Genomic DNA, 13,446 nt, shown 5'->3' on the forward strand with positions numbered 1-13,446 from the left:
ATGAGTAATAAAAGTGTGCTGTCATCGTAGCAGAAACATTAGCTTATATCAACAGTATGATATAGATGGATAGTGACTCACTGAACTGATTAATTACAATTATCTGCCGCTATGGTTAACTGACACCATTAAATGTCAAGATTGAATATTTGACTGTATGTTTACTGATGTAAATCCACTATAAATTTACAGCAATTCATTACAGTGTACCAACAAATGGACAGGCTACATGAGTTAGTGCTTTCAGTAATTGTGCCACAAGTAGCAGCTTTTGTTGTCTTGGCAAACGCAAATAAAAATATATCAAGACCAAAGCAACAAAGCAAATAAAGGCGATACAAACTGCTGGAATCATATGAATAAATTAATAATGATTAAACTATATTGTATGCTGTATGAAACTAAAGCTTATCTCAGTCTGAGCTCATTTATTTTCTCCTGTGTTTATGACTGAAGAACAGGTTGAATTGTGTTTTTTTAAATAATTTCATTTTTTTTTTTGCTGTGAAAACTGGTAGAAAGAAATATCCAAACAAAAAATAGAAAACTATTTAAATCAGATGTTTTTTTTTTCCTCGCTTTCTTCTCAGGGCTTCCGTAGTTACCTTATGTATATGCAATGGGAATGTAATGAGCATAAAGTCAATTTAAACTAAAAGCAGAATGAATTGTAACATCTGCCTCTTGGGACTACAGATGAAAAAATAGCCTCTTGGCTTTAACTCTGGCACATTTACAGACATGTTTTTATTAATGTGCACTGTCCCTTATCAAATAAACCAATAGATACAATTGTGAAGTGTAAACTATATCGACTTCTATATTAGTTGTGTTTCAGCAGGTTCATCACACACCTGATTAAATAACAAAGTGGAAAACAAGACCCCCCCAATTCCTCAAGCATGTGGTCCAGATTATCCCAGTCAGCAGTACTCCTCCGAATGACTATTATGAATTGATTGATTGAAAGAAGACGCTGGTGCTATGTGGAAACATGCTCATATGTTTCTGTCCTGTGTAGATGGCGCGGTGAATCAAAGCTCGGCTTCCTGATGAAGGTAAATAATTCTCTACTCGCCCTGTGAAGACGAGGCCAAAGACAAGAAGTCTACAGAGCCAGATGTTCTGGTGATTGAAGTCAATCAATGTCTGTCAATAAACTGACCTATTGTACATCTGTGAATGAAGAACAGGTGGACTCCTGCTCACAGCTATAATCTTAGGTAATCAGAAATGAGAAGTGTCACAGTTGTACTGGATTGGGCCACAAGATGGCAGCAAACGCATTGACTGACTGTGACGCTTTAAATTAGTTATTAGAAAGATTAAGATGAACACCAAGTGAAAAATATTATGTCTTTCTTAATATTGCTGACATTATTGGTGTACATATATGTACATGTACACCAATAATGCCAGTTAGTACCAGACTGGATAATGATACTTTGCATGTTTAAAGACATGACAATACAAGTTTATTAGTACAACGACATGCTTTACATATAAGACATGAATAGACAATATGACAAGATATACAATAAACACAACGCAATCCTTCACGGTACAGTAACATTTGAAAACCACATGTGGAGATCCATAATGTGAAGAGTAGGCTATTCTTTTAGTACACGTGTTTTTCATGTTGGTTGTCTTAAATGTGAACATGTTTTCTTTCTGCATGTTTTTCATCAATTGTTTTTCCTCCACATGTGAAAAACATGTACTTAATGTGTGCAGATGTCCAGGATACTCTGTGCATCGGCCCCGGCCACAATGACGCTCTTAAAGCCACCATCAGAAGGGCCAAAGAAAGGAACCATCAACCCAGAGTGACTCTGAACCTGGATGTGTTATGGTGCAAAGAGACCGTGGAGCTGATGGTTCCTTGTCTTCAGAATGTAGCTGATTAGCAGCTAATTTGCAAATCACTATTATAACAAGTCATAAGGCCCTTTAATACTTATCTCAACGATAGGAGAGGTGTAGAACGCCCTATTTCAGTATAATATTGTATTATTACTGTGTTACAATTCAAGATAGAATGTCTCCGTCTGGCCCTTCAGAGAGACAGCTCAGCACATCCCCTGCCGCATGAAGCCTTCATAAAGGTGTACACCAGGGAACTGGATAACCAAAAGTCAGTGAAGGCTGGCAAGAGGGCAAAAAGAAAAATGTCGACTTCAGGATATTGAGCTAAAACTGGCTGGACCGTACGATCTTCACACACCGCTGCTCCAGACTTTGAATCCATTCTGAACCTGTAACAGCTGAGAACAGCCCAGTATTACAATATTAAAGTATTACAGTATTAAAGTATTACAGTATTATTACAGCAGTGAACTTTATCTGTCTGTCAGGTTTGTGCCTCCACCCCTGCTGTATAGTACATACATACAACAGGACATCTCAAATGTAGACTACAAGCACACATGAATATTTGACATGTGAAGACATTAATAAAAGCCCACATGTGAAACATGTACTTAATGTGTGCAGATACAATGACACGCTTAGAGCCACCACCAGATGGGGCCAAAGAAAGGAATGATCAACCAGAGTGACTCTGAACAAACCTGGATGTGTTGTGGTGCAAAGAAAACGTAGAGCTGATAGTTCCTTGTCTTCAAAATGTTAGATCATTTGTACCTCAGTATTACAACAAGTCATAATTTGAAATTTTTTTAAATTATTATTATTATACTATATTGATCCCGTTAAGAGGGAAATTTCAATAATCAACACCTTTAATACTTATCTCAACAATAGGAGAGGTGCCGTCTCCACTGCCCTCCACTCAGCCCTCACACATCCTGAAACATCAACACCTACATCACATTGCCTCACTTTTATTGTTTTGGACGGTGTGTTTGGCTAACCGCTAATAGCTAATGGTACTACCAGTACACAACTGTGCTGTACCTTGCTGCAAATCAGGCCCTTCCTCACTTCCACCCCAGGCCCTTGCTCGACCACACCCATCGTTGAGCTCAGCCCTGATTTTGTTTAGACAGACAGAAATATAAACACCTGGCGAAGTACTTCCTACTAGGTGTCTCCAGGACCACATTTTGCCATGATGACTAACACACAGACTCACAAGTGTCGCTGTATCGATTCTTTTGCCGAAAGTGGTTACATGTCGGTAACATCATTGGTACCCATCTACCGAGCATCAGTGATATTGATGAGAAGGGGAGCCTGTGCAGAGCTCAAATGATATTAAAAGACAAAACCCACCCCGACACAACCTGTTCACCTGCTGCCGTCTGCAAAGAGATACAGACGCATCAGCCGCTGAACAGCCAGACCTACGAGCAGCTTCTCAGGCTGTGAGACTCTTTAACTTATCCTCCATGTATGGTATAGTTTCTTTTGTGTTTGTGTTTTTTTGGACAATGACAATAAAATAACCACGTAACCTGCTAGAGGCTCCTGTTTTGTTTCCATTGGTACCGTCGCCTGATAACTGAATAATGAAGATAAGTTGTTGTCTTGGTGACTGAAGAAACAGATTATTTATAAAGAGCACCTTTTATAATATTCCAACGTATTTATTTATGGATGTTCATCCACACCAGACACCAGAGCAACATATCATTGGAGAAAGTGGCACTGATTCCTCCAGTGTGTATAATCTGTGCTGGTTTGAGTTATGATATATGTCAGTTTTTTTTTTTAATGCTAAACCGTTTGTAACTCTTTTTTTTTACAGCTTGAATGAATATGAATACTAATCAATGAAGCACTTCTGGAGTGGGTGGGGTGGTGTTCTCCATCAGGCCCTAAAATCTCTCCATCCGGCCATACAGAGATCCACAGGCACGCACATCCTGCCCTGCATGCAGCCTTCATAAAGCAGCCCAGCAGGATAACCGAGGTCAAAGAAGGCTGGCAAGAGTTGAAAAGAAAAATGTCGACCTCAGGATATTGCGCTAAAATCCGCTGGACCGTACCATCCTCACACGGCGCTGCTCCAAACACTGAACCTGCGCTGATCCTGGTACAGCAGCGCGGGGGATTGGGTGCAGTATGTGATACATGTGCGTCCGTCACTGCCTGAGAGCGGAGAGACAATAGAAAAAAAATATTCCGAATATTCAGAAACAAAGGGAGTGGACGGCAGGGAAGCGGAGGAGAGGAGAGGAGAGGAGAGGAGAGGAGGACGCCTCCGTCGCATCTCTGGATGGCTGCAGCGTTCTTCTGATTGACCGGCCTGCTGAAGGAACGACAAGCCAAACCCACCCGGTGTGAGCCTGCATATATATAAAGCCTTTCAGCTGGGTGTCTGTCACCAGATCATCATCATCACCCATCATCAGCCTCGTTCCGACCTGACCCTGGATTAATCATCGTATTGTGCTATCAGCACAGCACACAGCGGGAGCAGCCATGTCTCACGGATGGGGATACGGACCAATTAACGGTGAGGATCTCTCAGCGTGTACCGGATGGGCAGGTTATATACCCAACAGGTTGAAACTCTCACCTCAGTGTTACACGAGTATGCTGCAGTCAGTAAGTTGCCATTCCTCAAAAACAATGTGACAACTTAAATAATTGACATGACAGCAGTCTACTTAAGCACACCTTCAGAGGAAATGGGTTTGTAGTTCATGAACACTTGGATTTTAAAATGACTGCTCTGGTTAAACAGCCAAACATTGTTCTTAAACATCTACCAGCTAGCTGGTGCAAAACGTATGAAACTCAACTTTTCAAAAGTGCTGCAGTTTGAACTACCCCATAGAATTAACACCACCTGCTGGCTGCAACACAGACAAAAAAAATGTACTTTTTGATCAATTTAATGCTAAATGAAAATATGTTTTTGAGCTATCGTGTGAAGGGTGTGAACATGGCTTTTAATAAAACAACAGAAGGAAGAATATAATTATTACCAGCTGTCAGTGGTTACATTCACTGTAAGGTACATTTATGATTTACTCAGTTTGCTTGAATTTGACTTCAGTAACAATACTACAAAATCATGCTGAAATAGCCCATTCTGCATTTTGAATACTTTTACTTTTGATACTTAAAGTACATTTTTCTAATTTTGTATACTTACCTTGAGATGCACAGTATTGCTACTTTTGTTTGAGTAAAGGATCTGAATATCACACTACTGCTGAGTAAACTTGGGAAGATGTTGTTGAATGTACAACCTTTGCTAGTTTTCAACTGTGGCAACATGTGAATGAGCTGAATACTTGTTTCTGCACTGCTACCTGATAAAGACAGGCATGAATCTACAGGGAAACTTTGAAGAGGTTGGCGTAAAAGTGCTCCACACACGAAACATAAAAGAATAGGACAAAGCACTTGCTACTAATATATACTGATTTCATATCTAATATTGGAATATGCATTTGCAGGACCTGACAAATGGGCAGAAGATTTTCCTTTAGCTAATGGGCCCAGACAGTCTCCCATCAACATTGTCCCCAAGGAGGCCAAATATGACTCCACTCTGAAGCCACTGAAAATCAAGTATGACCCCTCCAACGCCAACGGCATTCTCAACAATGGACACTCCTTCCAGGTGGACTATGTGGACGACACAGACAGCTCCAGTAAGCACAGCTCAGCTCCTGGTGTTACATAGACACGGAGAGAGAAGACTATATAGTATATATACACCTCATGTATTTACCTCATTTACACATGATTACCTCATTTCATTGAACCCTTTTTTTTTTCTTTTAACAAAATAAACCACAACACTGAAATGAGGAAGATCTTAGTTAATAATAAGAATGAATATGAACAAACAATCATACCCTCTAAACTAAAAATAAATATGTTTTGAAGTGAAATCAAACACTATTCCCAAGCCTGTTTACAAGATATTTAGTTAGTGCTGCATCTTTGGATGGATGAGTAAAACCACACTAAATGGAAATTAAATGTACTCTTCAGCCCATTGGTATTACAGTAGTACAGTATCACAGTAGTACAGTAGTACAGCGGTACACTTTATCTGTCTGTCTGCTTTGTGCCTCCACCCTGCTGTATGTACTGTGGTAGATAAGAGCGTATCTGGAGGCCAACAGGACATTGGCACCACTTCACCCTGTTGCACTGACACTGTTTATCCAACATTCATCCAACAGTGTATATCAATATGAATTTCTGTTATTTTCTGTTCTTTTTTGGACTTTGTTTCAATGTTTGCATAAAAAGTTGCCTATTCATACATGAAATTTGATTGTGCGTTGAACCCATGCAGTGGGCTGCTGTAAAGCACACAGGGAGCAGCTTGGGGTACAGTGTCTTAAAGCACTACCTGCTCTACCTACTCCCTGAGCCACTGCCTAACTAACCAACTAGTTCTGTTCTCTTAATAGAGGGTAGGAAGAAACAATCAATGATGTGCTCTGGGTTGGATGACTTGTTGCATAAGTGTTATTTTGGAAGCTCCTACAGTGCCACTAAAGATATTTTACATGTTTTCACAGACTGAGTAGTACTAACCATGACCTTTACTGACCTTTACGTGTACATGCCAGTGGAGTGCCCCCTCAGTAGGACATCACAGTGATGGGCATCATTTTTCACTGATAGAGGATGTCTTGAAAGTGATGTTTCGCAGATCATGGTTCTCCGCATTTAATGGTTAAAAAAAATGAAATATGTCATTTGAGTTTGCACCTCTGAATGAGAGAAGCTGATTACTTTGATGAACAAATGCTATACAGTTGAAATAAAATCGAAAGAACATAAGCATTCAAATGTAAAGTAGAACTAATAGGATCATATACATATACACTGACTGTATGCTAATGTGCAGGTTACTGAGGAGCATAGACTTACTTCATTGCTGGTGTTAAATCTGTCCTTCCCTGAGTGTGTCTCTAATGATTCGGTTGTTTTGCTCCCACCAGCCCTGACCGGAGGTCCTATTTCTGGAACGTACCGTTTGAAGCAGTTTCATTTCCACTGGGGAGCCGGTGATGACAGAGGCTCCGAACACACCGTCAACGGCATCAAGTTCCCAAGTGAGGTACTGAGGCTACTGGATCTTCTGTTAACAACTACCACATACAGTAACAGGCCATCAATTCATGTTATGAGATAAATGGCTACGTCCTGTGGTGTTAATGGGGTACTATCCTATCTTTTTCAAGAGGCTTAGGTAAAATATATATGAAGGAAGGAAATTGGTCAGATAAAGTCCTAAATTATTACAGATGCTCCTCCCACTCTATTCTTTCCAACATTTTTGCACCTTTCAGAAAATGTCACTGAACCTAAATCACATATGTAACGTAAGCCACATAATTGAAGTTATGTAACAAATGTACTTAAACCTAGACTTTCACCAAGGAGACCATTTTTCGTGTCCCGTTTGAAACCAGAAGTCAACGTTGACTTATTTTAAATAACGCAAGTATTTTACAGAAAAGCACTTACGTAACATAGGCCACATAACTGAAGTTACGTAACAAATGTACTTAAACAAACATGACTTTCACTCAGGAGGCTGCTGTCCGTGTCCCATGTGAAACCAAAAGTCAACGTTGACTTCTTTCAAGTTGCGTTAGTACGTTGCGTTAAGATAAGCACTTAACTTACGTAACATAGGCCACGTTACTGAAGTTACGTGACAAACTTGCTGGCCTTAACCCAAATAATGATCCTTTTGTTGCTTAAACCTAAGTGGTCCTGACCAAGAGTCTGTATGTGACGAGTTGGGAGTTAGAACGGGTTGAGATAACACACTGTAGCCTGTGCCTTAAAAGCATAGACTGTCGATAGGAAGTGGACGTAGTTGTCGTTACCCATAGGTTTGTGGACTGCATTCTTTTTAAGTCTGGAGTTCGGCATTTTGGCCATCGCCATCTTGGCTTTTTGCAACCAGTGAACACAAGTGACCATATTTGGAATGCGGAGGAGTGACGTAGAGACACAGTATACGTCTCTGGTAGCGACCTGTCAATCACTGTGTAGCCCCGCCCTAAAGCATCCCCTGCTTTATGGTCTGTTTGACTCTAAATGGACCATAATGTACTAAATGAACATCATGCTGTATTGAAGAAGACTTGAAACTAGAGATTGAGACCATAAACTCATGTTTACAATGTTTACTGAGGTAATAAATCAAGAGAGAAGTAGAGTCATTTTCTCATAGACTTCTATACAACCAGAGGAGTCGCCCCCTGCTGGTCAGTAGAAAGAATGCAAATCTAAGACACTTCCGCATCGGCTTCACTTTTCAGAACCGAAGGTTGCTGACTGCTTAAAAGTCAAACTTCTCTTTTCTTGTTAGCTTCACCTGGTGCACTGGAACACTAAGTACCCCAGTTTTGGAGGGGCAGCCAGCCAGCCCGATGGACTTGCAGTGGTCGGGGTCTTTCTCAAGGTGAGTCGCCAGTGATTCATCACTGAGAAACCATCAGTCTGTGACTGCACTCCAGACTAGGGGTGGAAACATACTTTAACTATTCATTCCCTGTTAAGGACACGGTAAAGAGATAAGCAGAATAATTAACACTGTGTTTGAGTATTATAATTGTGTATATAATTATGTGTGTGTGTCTGTGTTGTGCTCCAGATTGGTGCTGCCAACCCCAGGCTTCAGAAAGTTCTGGATGCCTTGGATGCTGTTAAGACCAAGGTAAGGACAAATGTGCCAATACTGTCAATGTACAGCAAATGATATGCTAGGGAGACTAACAACTCCATAGTCAAGATTAACAAGGTGTAACAATGGCTTCCCTCTCTCGCTCCTTCTTTTCCATCCTTTGCTTCTTGACACCTGCAGGGAAAGCAGACCACCTTTTCTAACTTTGACTCAAAGACTCTTCTTCCTGGTTCTCTGGATTATTGGACCTATGATGGCTCTCTGACCACGCCTCCTCTGTTGGAAAGTGTCACCTGGATCGTCCTCAAGGAGCCAATCAGTGTCAGCCCTGCACAAGTACGTGAATACGTTCTGAGAATTTAATGCTACGCATCTGCAAATCTGTATGGAGGACTAAAACTGGCATTCTATAGGATGAATCAGTAAATAAATGACTCAGTACATAAATAAATAAAATAATAAGGAAAGAAATTAAGAAAGAAAAGCCTCAATCATCAAACAAATGTGCAGGTTAATGTGAAAATAAATAGTTAAATTAAGTTAATTTAAGATTAAGATTAAGATACACCTCAGATATGATTTAATTATAGGAAGGTCATATGGCTCCGGGTGCTTTAGTGCAAGTATAAAGTACATGTATCTATGTGCGTGAACGTACACACAATATATGTGTGTATTTGTGGAAATGCTAAAAACAGACATTCTCTTGGCTACCTGCTGGTATGTGGGTTGGCTTTATTATCATGTCGTCTGGAGAGACTGCTGCTGGATTCTCAGTGGGAAGCTGAAAGAGTTTAACTTAAAATGAGACAATAAAGGGCATGAAGTGTCAAGCCTCAGGAAGTCAGAGATTAAAAGAAAGAGCCACTCAATTACTGCAGAATAAAGAGAAGAAGGCATTTCCTCAATTGACATACTTTCAAATACCCTCATACGCACTCAAGACTTTGACTTGCTAATCAACTCATGAGGTGTACATGGTTTAAGGAGCCAGAATGTTGGTCCAAACATTGTAAAGATCAAGACTGTTAGAAGTCCTATCATGCTTTAGAGCAGGGTGGGTCTGTCCTTTCAGGGGCCTTGTGTTTCCCTTAGATTACTCTGACTGCCTGTATCTCCAGTCAGCAGTTTGCACTCTACCTCTTTAACATGAGTAACGCCCCATACCTTCATGTGACATAAAACCCACAAGGACTTTTCTGGCTAAAGGTTTTACCTCCCTAGATAAATGATAGATGTTCATCTATGAGATGTGCGAAGAAGAAGAAGAAGGAGAAGGAGAAGAAGAAGAAGAGTCAGCCTGCTGAGGGACAGTTAATCCGGGCTCACCAGCTAGCTAAAGGCCAAATGGCTCCCTGAGGAGTTGTTGTTTTCGCCACACTGCTGCTCTAGTCACTTCACACAAACACACACATACGATTCTTTCATCTCACCATTCCCCTTAACATGTGCACTTGTTACCAGTAGTTTATTGATTTGGCTTGATTTGCAGAGGGCAGTGAAGGCTGTGTCAACTGTGGGATCATTTCCTTCCACATATTAATGGTACTATGTCCGATATGGGACTATTTTCAACGTCAGCAGGGCTGTCTTTTGCACCACCATGCACACATGCTAGATAACAACCACGGCTAGAGATTGTGAGGCTGGCTGCGCTGTATGAACACCGGATTAAAGACATTCTGTCAGAAGTGAAGCAGATTATTGCATTCAATTCCACATGTCTTATTTAAAGGGGACACATCATGTTCATTTTCAGCTTCATATTTGTATTTGGGGTTTCTACTAGAACATGTTTATGCTTTAATGTTCAAATAACAAATTGTTTTTTCCAGTCTGTCTGTCTGAAGACACCTGTATTCACCCTCTGTCTGAAGCACTCCGTTTTAGCGCCTGTGTCTTTAAGACCGTCTTCACAAAAAGCCCAGCCTGCTCCAATAAGCTTGCGAGAAAAATATGGTGAACTTTTGCAAACGTAGTTCTCAAAAAACTGACTGGGTTGTTTTATTTCACAGTTTGTGTGTTGGTGCACTCCAGATACTGTGTTCTTAAAGAGATGTCCCCTTTAACATGATCCAGGTACTGTTTGCATCAGCCCTAGCGACTGTGCAGCAGTGGAGGGAACGCCACTGTATTGCCAACCTGTTTGTTGTGATTTAGTCACTTGAGGATACAAGAGCTCAAGGGAATGTATCATCATTCTCCTTCCTAAGCAACACACGCTCCATGTCCATTTACATTAGAGAAATGATTCTGCAGACACAGAAAACATTTTTTTCTGATTGAACGGTGGGTGTTGGACATCTGTTTTTTTGCGCTGTATACATAATCACAAATTCTGCAATAGAAGTAGTATAAGATATATAAGTATAAAAGCAGAGCAGAGGCTGATTGTCGGTCCGGCTCTTACACGTACCTGCTGCGAAGCAACAAGATGGGAGATGAATTCCTCTTTAATGGCAGTAAACACAACACATGGCTTGTTTGTGCACTTTTTATATTTTACTGTAAATTTCAATGTTTCTACTTTTTGCACTGTGTTGATTGTTGTTGATTGTTAATGTTATGCACCACCCGCCATGTAAAATTCCTTGTATGTGCAACATACCTTATATACCAAATATACGCTTCTGATTCTGATTCTGATTGTTCAGAGCTCAACAAGATATTACTAACAAACAGTAGTGTTAACTTAACGTGACAAACAGCAGGAATGTACCGGTACAGAGCCTTTCGTAGGAGAGCTGCTGGCCCAGCTGTGGAGTTTAACTAGACTCTAAACTCGTGCACACCAAAACCTCGTTCATGCACGTGAACAGAACAGCATCTGCGAGCGGAACAGCGTCCTCATGAAGCAGCATTTCTGCTCCTCGTGCACGAATGCGGTCCCAAGCATCTGCTCCGACTGGTAATTCTACTGTGCTCTCAGTGATGATGGAGTTATACTTGTTAGAAACAACACACGTGATGCTTCACTTAATGTAAGCGTTTTCAATTTCAGCAGCTGCTACTGGGACTTAGTCCATGGAAATCTTTTACCTTAATCCTCTTTGTCTCTTCTTCCTCATAAGATGGCCAAGTTCCGCAACCTCCTCTTCACTGGAGATGGAGAAGCTCCATGTTGTATGGTGGACAACTACCGGCCCTGTCAGGCTCTGAAAGGCCGCCAGGTCCGCGCCTCCTTCAAATAAGCCCCTGCTTCATCTACGTGGCTTCCTTGCCCCCTTTGCCTATTCTTATCCGTATTACTCCCATTTTCCTCCACATGCAGTCTTTCCTTAGCTTACATTACTCAACTTCTCTTAGCCCTATTGATATTAACATGAAAAGTAGAATACAAGCCTTTCTGCTTACATTTTCTATGACATAGACTAACTGGATGTATCTTGAATTAAATAACTTTGAGGCATTTTTAAGCTTTGACACTGTTAAGAAATAGGTCACATTTATACCCAGATAAAATCCAGATGATATGTAGGGCACTTTCATTTAAACTTATCCACAGATACAAATCTGATTACATCCGTCTTCACTTTCTCTCCAACATGCAACTCAGTTTTGTCCGTCCTCCTGTTCAGAGGGAGGTGGAAAAGACCAGAAGAAGAATAACTTCTGCACTTCAGCTGTTTAATTCCAGCAATTGCAGTTTAGCTAACGTTAGCTAACAACTATCCATCAGATAACGCAAACACGTGAATGAACCGTACTTATGAATTACAAGCGAGACAAAAGTTTTATCATCTTCACGGCTCTAACGTTGTGCGTTTCCACCAGCTTGACACAAGGCTGATGTGAGGTGTGGTTCAGAAACATACAAACTCAATGTATCCTGTGGTTTGCAAAAACATACAATGATAACTTATTTTTTGCCGGCTGGGTTGAACACAGGTACCAAGGGACCAGTGATCTAACAGACTAAAGCGCAGGTATTCTGGCACCTGATCTCTGTTATGCAACACATTTTCTCTGCCCACCGTATAACTCATAAGCTAAGCTATTTTCTTACTTCTAGTGTCTATTATAGTGTCAAGCTAAAGTTTTTATTGATGCCTCATTTTGTCAGTTTGGGACAAAGTGATCTTGATGCGTAACATTTCACAGTGTTGACTCTACAGTTGTGTACTGTGGCCACCAACCGTCATCTGGCAGGCACTTGTACACAGGAAGGTTTAGGACTGATGATCATCTCATGATGGTAATGCTTTGGAATGTACCAGTATGTTGTGAGAGACAAAGTATTGGCTGACAGTACAGCCTGAGGCCATGTCCACACTAATGCATGTTTTTTTGTCTCTGTTGGGCTTCCATCCCATTTGGAAAAATTTAGCTTTTTTTGTTCATGCAAAAATGAGCCAGAACTTCACTGAGACATCTGCATTACTGTGATCATGGCTCACCTCATTCTGCTGACTCTACAAAAAAAGTGTCAGTCCATTTTTTATATAAAAGAAAAACTATGACAACTGAACTACCTATCACCACAGTGCATTAAACATTGCCTTTAAGACTCATGTAACTTCTGAACTGAAAGGATCAATCTATGACTATGTATTAACCCACTCTACAGTAACAACAGAGGTCAGACTTTCTCATTACATTTCTATAGTTTGTCAGCAATGTGAATCATCACTCCATCTAAATGAAGTGGCAGATATTCATAAGAGACCAGCGAAATGTTACTTTATTTGAGCTTTTATATCAGTTATGAGACAATCAGCTTTTAAAGTGGGCTTATGGTGAGATAGCTGTCACCCTTTAAAGTGTGTCACACACTGCTGCCACATTACAGGTGGAAGAAATGTTTTTGTGAATCTGTCATGTCATAATGGAAAACAATTTGATCAATAAATATTCATAACTTG

At 40.6% G+C, this 13,446-nt stretch overlaps 1 protein-coding gene across 1 annotated transcript; it reads left to right on the forward strand.

Moving 5' to 3' along the window:
- The first annotated feature begins 3,815 nt into the window (after positions 1–3,815).
- Positions 3,816–13,446, forward strand: cahz (carbonic anhydrase). Its single transcript, XM_031874965.1, has 7 exons — positions 3,816–4,423; positions 5,376–5,573; positions 6,885–7,003; positions 8,270–8,362; positions 8,555–8,617; positions 8,765–8,920; positions 11,656–13,446. Exons 1-7 carry the CDS (start codon positions 4,390–4,392, stop codon positions 11,773–11,775), a joined length of 783 nt encoding a protein of 260 aa, XP_031730825.1. The 5' UTR covers positions 3,816–4,389; the 3' UTR covers positions 11,776–13,446.

Source organism: Anarrhichthys ocellatus, unplaced genomic scaffold, assembly GCF_004355925.1.
Source record: "Anarrhichthys ocellatus isolate YVR2014 unplaced genomic scaffold, GSC_Weel_1.0 scaffold85, whole genome shotgun sequence".
In the NCBI taxonomy this organism is placed as follows: domain Eukaryota; kingdom Metazoa; phylum Chordata; class Actinopteri; order Perciformes; family Anarhichadidae; genus Anarrhichthys; species Anarrhichthys ocellatus.